Source organism: Macaca nemestrina, chromosome 7 (assembly GCF_043159975.1).
Source record: "Macaca nemestrina isolate mMacNem1 chromosome 7, mMacNem.hap1, whole genome shotgun sequence".
NCBI lineage: Eukaryota > Metazoa > Chordata > Mammalia > Primates > Cercopithecidae > Macaca > Macaca nemestrina.
The window spans coordinates 133,272,573-133,287,589 of NC_092131.1; the positions used below are offsets into that span (position 1 = coordinate 133,272,573).

At 54.1% G+C, this 15,017-nt stretch overlaps 1 protein-coding gene across 2 annotated transcripts in view; it reads right to left on the reverse strand.

The window, feature by feature from the left end:
• The window catches only part of LOC105487934 (coronin 2B), a 151,663-nt gene extending 138,381 nt beyond the window's left edge, over positions 1-13,282 (reverse strand). The window contains exon 1 of one of the 2 annotated variants that reach the window (XM_011751603.3): positions 12,718-13,282. In XM_011751603.3, the coding sequence (XP_011749905.1) occupies positions 12,718-12,732 (15 nt within the window). In that variant the 5' untranslated portion in view covers positions 12,733-13,282. Of the gene's footprint in view, positions 1-411; positions 611-12,717 lie in introns of those variants that run through there. The other variant, XM_011751615.3, reaches the window with a different exon arrangement.
• Positions 13,283-15,017: the final 1,735 nt, after the last annotated feature.

Here is a 15,017-nt window from a genome sequence, read left to right on the forward strand (position 1 = left end):
GCCTCAGACCAGGTGAAGTAGTCCCCAACCAGAGGAGGAAGTGACCAACCCAAGATCACACAGCCAGGGAGGGTCAGGGCTGGGGTTGAGGCAGGAGCTCCTGAAATCCCACTCCAGTGCTCTTCTCGCCATGCTATAACCACGTTTTCCTAGAAGAAAACTTCTGGCCTTCTGCCGGCCCCCCCTCCATGTTCTCAACCCTTAGATCAAACCATCTGGCAGCCCAGGCAGATGGGAAAGGCCCACACCATAGAGTGGTCCAGGCCAGAACTCCCTTCTTAGGGTAGGGGGTGGGGCACATGTGACACTCAGCTCCCAGGCACAGGGAGAGACTTTCAGGAAGTCTGGGCCGGAGGCTCAGAAACCCCTTCCCTGTCTCGTTGTACATAGGCTTTGAGAATGTCCACTCACCTCTCTGCCTCTAGGGCAACGCTGGTAGGGGCAGACCACCTAAAGTGTGACGGGGATCACATCACTCCTTTGCTTAAAGCCCCCCTAGGGCTCCCAGCATCACCACACAATTAAGTTCGAGCTTCTTAGCTTGGCATCCAAAGCTCCCCACGGCCCCTGCCTGCCTGTCCAGCCTTGTTTCAACCACACACAGCCCCTCCCTTTCCAGCCCAGCAGCACCCAGCACCAACTGGTCTCTCCTAGAATAAGCCAAACATGTTTCCCCTTCCATGCCTTTGTTCACGCTGCCCGCTCAACCTGGAATGCCTTTCCTGCCGCTTCATCTGCCTCTGCCTACTCATCCTGGAAGACTGAGGGAAGATCTCTCCTTCCAGAGAGCTTCCTTGGCCTATCCAGCCACATCTCTCATAGTTTCACAATTCTGTGCACATGTCCCTGTCACTGCCATTCCATGCCTCCACCCATCAGCCTCCCTTCCCCAACATCCCTGCAGCCATGTGTCCTACTGAGTGGCCTGTGTCCCCCCCAGACCAGGATCCTCCTGGGGAGAGACACTGCTTTGGTTCATCCCTGCACCCTCAGTGCCACTTAGGGCCTGGCACACAGGGCTCAGCAAATGTTTTTTGAATACATCTCAGTCCTCATTTTATTTGCACAAGGGTAGGGGTGGGGAAGGCGGCCCTGCACAGGAGAACAGGGTCGCCAGAGTGGAGAGGAACACAGAATAAGCTTGGCTGTCCTCTCCACTCCACACTCACTTCCCTGGCAAAACTGGCTCACTCACAGTAACAGCTCTCCCTCCTGCCTCATTTGCCTCTAAGCAACCTCTCTCCTGCACCTACTCTAGTGTTTTCCTCCCAGGAAGCTGGGTCTAGTCAATGACAACCACTTAGGGCATTATTACCCCCTCAAGGGGATTTGTATTTTTAAGAACACCTAAAAGACCCAAAGGAAGGGAATTCTATGGTGGGTTCTAAGTGAGGTGGTCGGGGAGGACATTCTAAACCAACGGCCCCGCAGCACCCTCGGCCATCCACTGCCAGGCCAGCTGGCCCGCATCTCCTGCTTGTGCATGGGGCGGTGCAGTCAGGGGGTTACCGTCCATTTTGCTCCTTCCTGCTGTGTGAAGCAGGGCAGGCCATCCTCTCAGAGGCTGTCTCCCCCTCTGAAAAGTGGGGGTAACAGCAGAGTTATGGGGGTACCTGAGAGAATAGAAGTGCCAGGCTGGGCACGGGGGGCGGGCAGCCTCTGAAGAGCTTTCTGGTTCCATTGTTCCTGCTGCTCTTCAAAAAGCAAAGGCCCACTGAGCTTGTGGCTCCCAGGCTGCTCCTACACGCTGGTCCTGGGAGGGGGGGCGGTGGCACAGAGGGGCAGCTTTGTTTGTGGCTCCTGAGTACCACCTCCCCTTCCCTCCACCCAGTCTCCCTCCCTCAGAGCCAGAGTTCCAGGGAAATCTTGGCCAGGAGACTTCTCAAGCTGGTGATAAGGTCTGGCCCGAGGAAAGCTCTTAGCAACCCAGGCTCCCAACCCAGCAGCCCTTCTCATGGTTTCAGAGAAACAAAGGAGGGAAAGATTGCTGGCAGCCCAGTGTGCCAGGACGGCCAGCTTCCAGGAGGGAGAGCCGGGGGTCATGGGTCACTGTGGAGGGCAGGGGGGCAGCCAGGAACGTAGGGCATGCACTGCCAGGCCTGGGCAGCCGCAGCCTGATGGTTGAGCAGAAAGGCCTCCAAAGTTGCTCCCTCTGCCTCTGCCACCACCAAACCAGGCCTCTGGTCAGGGCCTCCTAGCTGGTCACTTAGTGAGCCAAGTCTCTCCAACCAGGTGCCTCCTCCCATCTAGGTTAAGTTCTCAAAGTCTCCTTTCTGGAACTTTCTCCCATTCCCCACTTTTGAATCATTCCTTGGCCTGCCAACATTGGGCAACTACTAGAAGCCTAGGAAAAACAAAACAAAACAAAAAAAACCCCAGAGAATTGGAAAACCCAACCTGAGCCTGCCAGTAACTTGGGGGAGCCCCAGTCCCCACTCAGTCACATCTTCCCTATACCGCCTTGGGAAAACTTTCTGGGGCTTCAGTTTTCTCCTCTGCAAAATGGGGGTGTCTACTTACATCTTTAAAGTCCCTTCCGGCTCCAGCAGTCCACAGATCTCTAATAGTAAAGATTTTGCCCAAGCAGCAACAGGGAATGTTTTAGGCTTGCTCCAAATCCTGCCAAATCTTGTATGTCTATACCTGGTATTCCAAAAATCCACAGCACACTCTTACTGGCATGCATAGCCCTTTGATGAGCGCTGTGAAAGCTACTAAAAAGAATCAGACCTGATCTCTAGCTTCAGCAAGCTCACAAGTTAGGGAGCCAAAGATCATGCTCATAAGATAATCGGCAAACAACATGGCACATAAGGCCTTTCCCTGCTGGCTGGTATACCAGGGATCACATGCTACAGGAGCTCCAAGGATTGAGAAATTAATGTGGATCCGGACCCTGAAAAGGTCAGTTTAACAGGACAGCTCAGGCCCTGAAACAGCCTCAGTCCATAAGAACTTGAGTTTGTTCCCAGATCTTTTAATGAGTAAGGCAGGAAGGCAGACTCAGGGTCTCTAGAAGACAGATTTGTGAAGATAAAGTCATCAGTTGGCCACTCAGGTATGCAGAAATCCCCTTTCCCAGAATTCCAAATTTCTCGGAATCCCAAATTTCCCCATGCATTTCTGCAAGCTGGTCTTTCACCTGGAGGTCAGCAAGGCAGGCATAACCAGCAATTTCTTCGGGAGTTAAATAAAAATCCTCAGGAATTAAATCCCTTTGTCGCCTTCCACCAACACCTTTCTTTCCATCAGCCGTTCCACATCCTGGAAATTCTACCAGATTCCAGATTATAAAACTGTTAGTTCTGAAATCAAACTCAAGGTGTTTAAATGATTTGCTGCAATGCCTCAAGCTAGTAGAGGCTATTCCTCTCCATAAACCTAAAGGAAAAGCAGGTCTGAGTCCTGGGGGCATCGGGATGTATCTGGAGCAAAGATCAAGGTCATTTGACAGTGGGAACCTGGTCTCTCTGCCTAGGGACCCAGGTAGGACTGTGCTCTGGGACCCACCTTTCCTCGCCTTCCACAGGGAGCTCTGATCTACAGAGAGCCGGGATGATACAGATCAAGGTTTGGATGCTTTATTTGGCTCACTTTTCAAATGAAAGCAGGACACCACATTTTTATAGCCAGATTATTTGTCCCAAGCATATTAAAACAGCCAAAATAGACAGAACAGGAAGAGAGAAAAGCAAGTTTTCATCCGCACCAAACTAGCCTGACAGAGTAAAAACAGATAGAGGCTGTTTGGAAGAGACGAACTTTTCTCTTCCACCCACAGAGTATGAATCAATTCTGAAATAAGGACTACAGCAGGGGAGAAGTGGGCTAGCTATTGGAAGGAACTGCCTAAATCTGAGGGCCTTGAAATACTGGTGAGGAAGAAGAAAGGAGGGGGCACAGATTAGACATCACAATAAACCATTTCCTTCCATGACATCTACAAAGCGCCTTATTTACATCTTTCCCATGTTACTTGAATATTAGAGCACCCTACGGAGATAGACTACTAACTCCATTTTCACAGAGACTCAGAGACATCCAGGGACTAGCCCAAGGTCACACAGTAAGGAGCAGAGGCAAGAGCAAGGCCTGGGTCTTCTGCCTCCAGGTCCCGTGCTCTGGACTACATGTTTCCGGGTCATTCCCACCAGCCTGACAAAGTGGCAAGACAGAAGGCCTGCGAGGCAGGCTGAGTCCCTGACTGGCTGTGGGAACATTGTAAAAGTTACCTCCCTTCTTTCCCTGGACCTCCATTTCTGCAACCATAGGAAGGGGGATAATAATAGCACAGATTTCATAGACTGTCATGAAGCTTAAATGAATTAATACATATAAAACAGATTGTATACACTTGGCATAAACTAAGTGCTCTGGAAGGGTTAGCCGCTTCTGTTATCATCGTTATTGTTATTGCCTGTTGGTCCCTTGAAAGCAGGGACCTAGCACCTGGTAAAAGGCTGGGAACTGCCTACTAGTAAATTAGTATTTTTAAAACTAATCTAAATTAAAATTAGGAATCATTCTCATATTCCTAAAAAGTGTAGAGTGCTGTACAGGCAGAGGGCCGGCCCAGATGACCTCAGACATCTCCGGGGTTAAATACCGATCATGGAGGCTTCCCAGGAATTAGCATAAGCACCTACCCGGGGTGAGCCTCCACACACCACCACTCTGGGCAGCCAGAGCCTCCAGGGGTGTTAGCATTTGTCTCATACAGGGGCCAGTAAGTTTAAGCCTGTGGCATGAACACGACGTAAAACATCCACCTTCTCTGAGCTCAGGCAAAGCAGACACCAAACTGCAGACACTTAGGGGTTTTTGTTTGTTTGTTTGTTTTAGAGATGGGGTCTCACTATGTTTCCCAGACTGATCCTCCTGCCTCAGCCTCCTGAGTAGCTGGGACTATTGGTGTGGACTTTTAACACTTTAGAAAAAAATGTGTGCCTGTGTGTGTGCGCATACATATCTCCCTATAGTTTGACTTTAAAGACCAAGGCCCAATATAGATAATAAGAAAGATCTAAAGAACAAAAATGGTCATAATTGAGCCCACTACAAATATAAGGTGGAAATTTTCCTGCCAGAGCAAAGTTTCCTTTTGGAAAAATAAATGACTTCTCCCTCCTGCCTGAGAGCCAGGAGAGCCTCTGGCCTCCTTACACAGCCCAAGGAGGCTCTGTGAGGCATCGGGGTGGGCAACTGAACTTGGAACTTCCACATCCCCCTGCCTGGGTTAGTTTTAGAAGCATCCAGGGTCAGGTCACCATCCCTATCACCAAGCAGCAGGCAAGGGGAAGGAAAGAGGCCAGAATCCAGAGGTCCGGACATGGACCAGTTCCATCCTACCTCACTGGGCCACCTTTTACAGGTGACTTAGCCTCTCTGTGCCTGCGTCCTTATCTGTAAAGCAGGGATGATAACAGTAACCTATACCATGATGTTGCTCTGAGGATTAAATGAGTGGATACTTGTACCACGCTCTCATCAATGCCTGGCATGCAGGAAGCGATCAAGGTCCATGGTTTTTGACTCCTGACGTTTGCCCATTCATCCCTGGCCTATTGCTCCCTCCTCAGCTCCCCTCCTTTCACCTGCTACCTCCCACTCATCCTTCATGACTCAACTTAAAGTCACTTCCTGATCCCTCTGACTACATCAGGCCCCCTGCTATTCCCAGAGTTCCCTGTATTGCTCATTTCATAAGCCCCAGGACACTCATTAATTTTCTGTCTTCCTGAGAATAACAGCTAACACTACATGTCAGGCATATGGTAAGTGCCTCACATGGACCAGCTCACTTTATCTTAATAACAATCCTCTTAAGTGCTACTATTATCCATCCCAATGAATGGATGAGGAAACAGATGTTCAGAGAGGTGAGGCAACTTGCCCAAGAATACACAGAAAGTAAATGACAGACTGCCATGTGTTTGACTTCAAAGCCAGCATTCCTAGCCAGTGGCACCCCAAATCATCAGGGGCTATCTCGAGAAAAGGCTGCTTCTTGTAAGGGCTGCAGGCCTGGACCAGGGACCTGCGTTCTCTGAACCAAGCTACCCTCATGGAAATGGAGAAGGCGGCTCTGCCTCTGTCATACTTTGTTCTGCCCTGGGCTGAATGCCCTGCCCAAGCAGCCCGACCTGATGTCAAACACCATGCATAGGACACCCTCCTCCCCCAGCACCCTTCCCCGAATTATTTACATGACTCCCAGCTCCAGTAAAGACCACAGGCAAATCTAAGCAGGACACAACCATAGGCATCACCCTCAAGGCAACCAGCATTTGTCCTGCACATCCTCAGTGGCTGGACCACAGACACAACAGATAATAGCCCACTGTGTTGTAGGTGGGGGGCTGGTGGGGAGTGGAAGCAGAGTAGGATCATGTCCCAGGACCAAAGGCCTAGAAGTGAGATGAAAGTGTTCTCTGGAGTCAGACAGCCCAGGTACAAATCCCTGCTCCCCCCCCATTCATTCAACCTGTGACCTTGAGCAGTTCACCTACTCTCACTAAGCCTCACTCTCCTCCTCTGGAAAATGGGATGGATAATAGAATCTACCCCATGGTTGTGCCGAGTAAATGCGATCATGCATGCCCAACGCCTGCTTGATAACTGTCATTATCGTGATGATGGTGATTAATCTTCACGGGTTGTGGACCATTATGTGATCGGATTGAAAAGGTTCTGGCTCAAAGCCAGAAGATCTGGGCATGCATCCCGCCTCTGACCCACATTAGCTCTGGGACCAGGGTGTGGTCATCTCTCCACTCAGACATTGTTTATCCATCCCTAAATAGAGGGGACCCTCCCCACCATGAGAAAGCTGATGGGATTCAGGGCAGTAACCCATGGATGTATTCTGTACGAAGGACAGCCTGAGCAAACCTGGGAGCCTCCCATCGCTACATTAATTAATTGGAAGGAGGGTGCCAGCCAGAAACCAATTACAAAATCCCTCCAGGGGCCTCTGCGGGGGCAAAAAGGAGGGGTGAGGAAGGGCGGTGGTGGCTTCTCCCCATTCCCCACCCCCACCCCACTTGTGCCTCCTTAGCAGCTGGTCCTGCACTCCAGGCCCACAAAGGAGAGGCTCATTCTAAACAGCTTCTTTTCATGTGGAAGCCACTGGATTTGCATCTGTCCTTCCCTGGCAGGGCCTGCCCCATGCCAGCTGCTCCAAGCTCCCCAGGCTGCAGGGTGCTTCAGGACCCTGGGCCTGAGCCTGCGGGGCCAAAAGGGGGAGGAATGGGAACCCAATGGGGCTGATCAGGAAAAGAGGGAAGGAGACCGGGCTGGGCGCAGAGAGAATTTGCACACATTTTCATCTCCTGGACACAAGATAATCTCTGTGGCCAGGCATATCCAAATCAGAATCAGGGCTGCCCGGGTGCCAGTAGCCGAGACTCCACCAGTACTGGCCCTGGCGGAGGCTGTGTCTGCTCCAGCTAGTTGGCCTGGGAGAGCAGTGGAAAAACTCACTCCATCCCTGAGCTGCCAGGACATTGGCCCAGCCAGCGTCCACACTCCCAACCAGCCAAACTCGTGTGTGCCAACCTCACAGGGCTGGCCAGTGTGGGGTGATTCTGGGAGCCCTGGAGAGCCTCACACCCTGCCCAGCTTCCTCTAAGAGCTGCCATAGGTGTCAAGGTGGCAGTGCCTGGGGGGAGGGGAACACAGGGCCTCTGGGCACAGTCAGGAAGAAAGCATCTGACAGTGCTTTTCTGGAGAGTGAGCTTCATTGCCTAGAGGGAGAGACAGTAAGGAAGGAAAGAGCCTGCATTCATTAGGCACTTACAGTATGCAGGCAAGACAAGAGATCTCCCAGCTTGTGCCCACTGGACCTCGAGACTCTGAACTCAGGGCTTTGGCCTTTCCATGTCCTTCTCCTCTAAGGCCCTGGATCCCAGGGACTGTGGCTAATGCCACTGTGTTCCTAATGCCTCACACAGGGTCTGGCCCAGGGTAGGTGCTCAGAGGGTGCTGGCTAAAGGAACGAATGACTCCTAGCCGCACACCTCCCAGCATGAGAATGCTGGATATCTGGAAGAAGCCCGGGAAGGGAGAGGAGGCATAAAGGGTGTGTGGGCAGAGCAGGCAGAGCTCCTGCCCACCCGCAAGTGGGCTCCCACCCGGGAGCTGGCTCCGTGCTGGTTCCCCCGCTTCCTCTTCACCAAGGCTTCCTGAGGTGCTGGCTCTCTCACTTCCTCTCCCAGGGAGACCCAGATAGGAACAAGGTGCTGGGATGTAGAATGCCAGGAGGTTCAGGTATCTCCCAGATACCTAGATTCTGCGTCAGGGAACCGGAGGCAGAGAGGCCTTATAATCCCCCTCGCCATCTGACTGTAGGTATAGCAAGGCTCCCATGGACTTGGCTCCCCTGCCCCACATCCTGTCCCTCCTCCCATCCCCGCAATGCTTTTTCCATCTAGGGCAGAGGGTATCCCACAGAGGGAAATCCAGGCACCAGCAGGACAGGCAGGGGCGATGCAGTGGGGTAACTGGAGTGGGGCCAAAACACCTGTGCCTGCTCAGGCTGCCCCAGGACCCCTTCCCAGAGCAGCCAGGTGGAAAGAGCACTGACCACCAGTCAAGAGGATTGACGTGCCAGCCCCTCCAGCCTCAAACTTGTTGAATGACTTTGGGCAAGTCACAACGTCACAACTTCTGCTTCCAGGGTCTCAGCTCCCTCATTTCTCAAGGAAAGGGTTGGGGGATGTGCCTGCTCCAAAATTTTATTTTCCTGTGGGTGACTCTGTAGGGGCCCTAGAGACACACGATCTTTGGCAAATGCAGACCTGCTATTACCTGGGCAGGATAACATCATCCTCAGTCCTTTCACATTCAGCAGGAGCCACTGGCTCCTATCAGCAGTCTGTGCCCTGCTGCAGCTGGGGCAGCAGAGAGAAGGTTGCCCACAGAAAGAGGGGCCAAGGTACCGCTGACTGTGCTGCTCACGGACCTACAATCTATCTGCTTAGCAGGGAGGAGCATGTTGGCAACCAAGGTCTTCTCTTTTCCCACACTCCTTCTCCTGAGGCCTTCTGGGGTGCAGCAGGCAATTCTGCTGCTCAGGGCACTTGGTTCCTGGACCACTGACCCCTTGAACCAGGCTCAGGAAGGTAAAAAGCATTCAGCTCATAGCATCTAACTTAACACGGCACACCTGAAAACAGGGGAGCCTGATCGCTGTAAGCCACCTCCTCCCTTACCTGGAAGACCTACCTCTGGTCACATCACAGCCAGCAGCCAGGAAATCCCTCAAAGGGCCTTTGAGCAGGACAAAGCGGGTTGCAAGGGCCTACACTTCAGCTCACAGGTTTTCTTATAGCCCATCAACTTGTACTTTACACACAACTCTATTAATGTACTTTGTCCTCTGCTTTTCCAGTTGATAGCAATGTAGAAACAGATATTTAGAACTGGAGAAGCACTGCTAGTCTGGTATATGACTGAGATGGAACACAAAGAGAAAAACTGTGCAAAGCAGTTAGAAGAACATGAAGAATAAAATCAGCTGGAGCTACTTGTCTCAGGGAAAGCCTTGGCTCCCTCACCCCGAGCTGCCCTAGGAAGCACGTTGGACTAAGACTGAGAGAAGGCAGCACCTTGACCTCCAGTGCATGCTCAGGGCTCTGCATCAGAGCCTTCCTTCCCTCCGCTCTTTCTTCCCTTTTGCTGGCTTTCTTCTCTTTCTCATCCCAAAAGAAATTAAGGTAACTTACTAAATTATATACAATCAAATAGACTTTAAAACATAACCAGGAGAAATGTCATGGGGCTAGAAGGTTTCCGGGGCTCTGTGTTCCTAAGGCTAGTTAGGGCAGGAGTCCTTCAGAAACCCACAGGGTTTGCCTGCAGCTTCAGCAGTGTACCTCATGGTTAAGGGGGCAAGGGGATGTATGAGAGAGGCAGAAAACGGAAAACAGGCTGACCTCCTCTGTGGAAGTGCTACTGAGGATCTAGCAACTTGCCATCTGGTTTCCTCTTCTCCACTTGCCAGGCCTCTCTGAGCTCAGAGCTCCTGCAGTCCATACCTAACCCTGAACCAGAGGACTCTGCCCTCAGGGGACCTGGTACAAGGACTAAGGCATTCGTCCAAGGGGCAGGAAGTTGGGACCCAGCCATGACCCTCTGCCTGGAGAAGCAACAGCAGAGAAGTCTAGAGCCCTAGACACTGCCCTGGAAGCTCACTCTCGAACCCATTCCCTCCCCTACCTACCGCTCCCAGTGTGTCAGCAGCGATCTTACCTCTCACACTCTCTTTAGGGTTCTCCTTCACATCTGTCTTGTAAACAGACCACCCCCCAGATAACAAAGAGTCTCCCAATCTCCATCAGAGGTGACTTTCTTGCCAGCACTGAAGCTGCACCAAGGCTCAGCAGAAGAGGCCCTAGAGATCACTGGAATCAAGTCTTACATTTGACAGACAGAAAAACAGAGGCCCAAGGATGGAAGTGACTGTCCAAGGTCACACAGCCTGTTGGTGGCTGATTTAGGACTAGAGGCCAGGCCTTCACACTTTCAGAGCATGGTGGCTTTCCCTATAGTACTGGAGGAGCTACCACCAGCAGGCTTGTAGACAGCAAGACAGTCCCCAGGACCTCTCCTGCACCCCTCCTGCTATCTGTTCCCCACAAGAACACGCCGGTCTGTGAAGGGCCAGCAAGGGGAGAGAAGATAGGGTTAAGGTGGGGATTTTATTTAATCCTCTGAGCTGGCTTAAGCCAAAGCCACATTGGTTAGAGCAGGAGGTGAGCGACATGGAGGGTTTGTTGGGGGCTGGGTACCAGGGTGGAGGAGTGTTGAATAGTCATTGGATACCAAGAAGCTAGGCCTGCCAGCGGGCTTAACAGGTAAGCACCCACTTTCATGGACTCCCTGTCCCATCCCTGCTTCAAGGTTCAGGCCTCCAAGCAGTGCTCCTCTGCCATGGAAGTCCCCCAGTAGCCAGGATGCCCAACAGAGCAGAGCAGTGCAAAGATCACTGGCCATAGATTGAGATAGACTTGAGGACAAACCCCAGCTCTGCAACATACATGCTGTGTGATCTCAGGCAAGTCATTTCACGTCTCTGAGCCTCAGCTCCTTCCACTGTTAAAGCGAACCGAACACACCTTCCTTGCAGGCCTCCGGGGAAGGAAGGCTGCATGAGTTCACGCACATAAAGAGACACAGGGGAGGCGCCGAGTTAATCCTCAGCGCTATTATTCAAACCTCACATCCTTTCTCTCTCTAGCCGGGTCCATCCATTACTCCTCTGTCTCAGCCCACTTGCATCTTTGACATTAATAACCTTAATATCCCTCCCAGCTGAACAGCATGTGCATCATTTCAAAACCCTAAGCATCCTACCCGCGGTGGGTCACAACAGCCCTGCCAGAAGTAGCCAGAGCTGAGGAAGGCCCTGCACCGTCAAGTTCATCTTCTCGCAGTGCTCCCAAGTCCCAGAACCAGGGCCAATGGCAAAGTTTGGAGTTGGGCCCAAGAATCCGCACAAACATTCAGTCTTGGGGCACACTTGAGGAGGGCATGGGCAGGCCCTGGCTTAGCAGAAGGGGCCAAAACCACCCCACCTCCATCACTTGCACCCCAACCCTCCATCTGGCCCCACTGCTCTGACCACAAGTGGGCCTCCGGTCCCACTTTGGCCTCCAGCTCCCCAATTCTGGGACCCAGCTGGGCAGCTGGAAAAGGTGGAGTCTGGCCCTTGAATGGACGGCCAAGCCCAAGGCCACGGCCAGACTGTGAGCTCAGTACCCAAACAGATCTCTCTGAAGAGTGTGGGTTCACACCCTTGATTTTACTGGTTCTTTAACAGCCTGTTACCACCCAGGACCCATATTATCACCCTTACAGCACACAAGAAGAAACTGAGGCCCAAAGTGGACCCCTCCCCGACCAAGGTCATCCAGGGGATTTGGGATAGAGCTGGGGATTGAACTCAGGTATCCCTGGTCCCTTGACCCTGACACTTTCCACTGCCCCATCATCTTTCCTCTTAACTCTTTCCTCCCTACAACTAGGAAGCCCCTAAAGTCTCTCCAATAAACGTGGGCCCCTATGACAAGGCCCAACAATCGTCCTCCAATATGGGGGCTGCCAAGATGCCCACCTTTGCTTCCCCTGTCACATTCCCTCCCCACATTTTCAAGTCAACCACCTGGACCTGCCCTGTCTCTGGTAGCGGCTCCCCGGGACTGGGCAGCGCCTTCTGCACAGAGTGGCTTTGGAGTGGAGCCAGCGCTCCCGGCATGGGCAGCGGAGGCTGGCAGGTGGGGTGGGGTTTCCCCTCCGCTGGCCTCCTCGGGGCGGCAGGCCCATCCCCACACCCACTGCTCAGCACCAGCCCCTGCCAGCGACGCTCCCCGCCGCGCACTCCCCGGAGGGACACCGCCAGCCGCCCAGCCCAGCTCTCCAGGGGTTAAAAATGCAGCATCCCAAACAAGGGTTAAAAATGCAGTCCCGGGGTTGGGCCGGGCGCGGAGGGATGTTGGCCAAACCGCCGGGGCTGCCAGAGCGGCAATCTCCCTCTGGCCTCCGCAGTCTTTGGGGGCCAGAGTGACTCGAGCGGATCCCGCAGCAAGAGAGGCGCGCGCCGCACCTTCTCAGCACCGGCGCCCCCTCCCCATACCCACACCCCCGCGCCCCCCGCTGCCCAGCCCGGGGGCTGCAGGCGCCGGCGGGTCCCGGGCGCGGCGGGCGAGCTGCGCTTACCTTTGTGACAGTCATGCAGAAACTCCGCGGCGGAGCGGGGGCGCGGGCGCGGCGTGCGGGGGCGGCGGCGGCCCGGGGAGGCGGCGGGAAGGGGGTCCGGCAGCTCCCGGCGCGCTCCCCGCGCCCCGCCGGCGGTTCGGCCGAGCCTGGGGGTTGCGCTCCGGGCGGGCAGCGCGCAGGGACCGCTCGTTGGCGCTCGCCCGCCGCTCGTCGCTGATGTCAGCCCCGAATGTGCATTTATAATAGATGAGCCTCCTTCGCCGCAGGAAGGCGAGGCAGGAAGAAAGGGAGAGAGGGAGAGGGCCCGGGCTGGGGGGGCGGGGGGAGGAAGAGGGGCCGGGAACTCGCTACAAAAGAGGAGGCGGAGGGAGGAGGAGGAGGAAGCGCAGCCCGCCTGCGGCCGTGCCCCGCGCCTCCCGCTCGATCGCCGGCCGCCGGGCACTGCCGCTCCCGGAGCCGGGACGGGCGCCCGGGTCCGCGGCCTTAACTCCTTCGGGCCTGCGGACGCCACTCGGCTGGGCGAGGCTGGCTCCCGGCACCTGCCGGCTAGAGGAGCGGGCGGCGCCCCGGGCTCTCCGGTGCCCCGCTGGCCCGGGGACGCTGGTGAAGTCACAGACTGGACGGCCGAAGCACTGCGCGGGCAAAGAAGGCTGTCGGGCTCGCCCCCTGGAGGCTCGCAAAGTCGGCCCGTGGGCCGTGAGTGTGGCGCGGCGGGCTGGGAGGGGCGTGGCAGCCGCAAGCCCGGGAGCCCTGCCCGCACCCCACCTCGCGCTGGCCTGGGGCACAGGGTGGCCAGACGGATTTGTGTAAGCACTCTTTCGAATCTAATTCCCGCCGCGATTACTTGCCCGAAGGCCGCCTTAGTGAGTTTTGCAGAGGAGGAAACTGATGATCAAAGTGGGACGGACGTGGGAAGTGACTTAGACCACAGCACAAGACCTGCCTGCCCGAGTCGTTCCTCCCGCTCTTTCCACTCCGCTGCTAGCTCCCTAAGGGAACCTCTTGTTATAGAAGCTGCCCTGCCCTAGGACCGTCTACACTACCCCTGAATGCCGCTCTTCTCGTGGAGGGACAACACAGGTGCGTCCCGTGTGCTGATCCAATCCTGACTTGGGGCACACTGTGTCCTGGAGCTGCTGTGGGGATTTGAGGGACAGTCACCTGGAGGTGACCTCGCAAGTCTTGAGAAAGGAGTCTCCCTCCCAAGCACCTGGGCAGAACCGGTTTCCGCAGATACAGAACCGTGAAGAGGGTGGAGGGGAGGGGTTAGCAGAGATGGAGGCAGAGGAGTCCTCCAGGCAGGACAGCCTGGCAAGCCCGGAAGTGCTGGTTTCCTGCTCCGTGGTAATTACCAGTGCAATTCACCAGGACAGCGATGGCAACGTCATATATGAGCACCTGCTCTGTGGAAAGTGCTGGGGGAACAGAGAGGAGATGGAATGCCTGCCTTCCAGGAGACCAGTGTCTAGATTGGAGCAGTAATAAGAGTAACCAGCCTCCAGGAAGTGCTTTGTGGGTCATCGTGCAATTTTTGTTTTGTTTTGTTTTGTTTTTTGAGACGGGAGTAGTCTCTCTGTCGCCCAGGCTGGAGTGCAGTGGTGCAATCTGGACTCACTGCAACCTCCGCCTCCAGGATTCAAGTGATTCTTCTGCCTCAGCCCCTCAAATAGCTGGGACTACAGGCACGCAGCTACCACGCTGGGCTAATTTTTTATTTTTAGTAGAGATGGGGTTTCACCGTATTGGCCAGGTTGGTCTTGAACTCCTGACCTCGTGATCCACCTGCCTCAGCCTCCCAAAGTGCTGGGATTACAGGCATGAGCCACCGCACCTGGGCCTGCCATTTTTAACTACATTTTCTTGGGAACCCTAAATGCAACAGTGTAAGGAAAGAACTACCATCCCCATTTTGCTGATGAGTAAACAGATTTAGAGAAGGGAGGGGACTTGCCCAAGAAGACACAGTGACAGAGCGAGGACTTGAATGAAAGTCTTAAATCAAGCTCAGCATTGTGCTTTGAATCCGTAAACTCCAGGGTCCATTCCTACCTACTGCCTTATTTGAGTTTCACAGGTGTCTTAGGTTATAGGTAGGCAGCTATTCGTTCCCTAGAGGAGTTCCAGGGACTTACTAAATCTCTTGGGTAGCAGATGTGCTGCAGACCTCAGGCATCTCCTCTGTGCCAAACCCTTCCTAAGGCATCTTCCCACGTTGCTTGCCTGCCAGGAATGCTCTCTTATTCTTCTGCAGTAACTCAAATGCATCCCACCTCTCACGGCACCACCTCCTTGCCACCTCT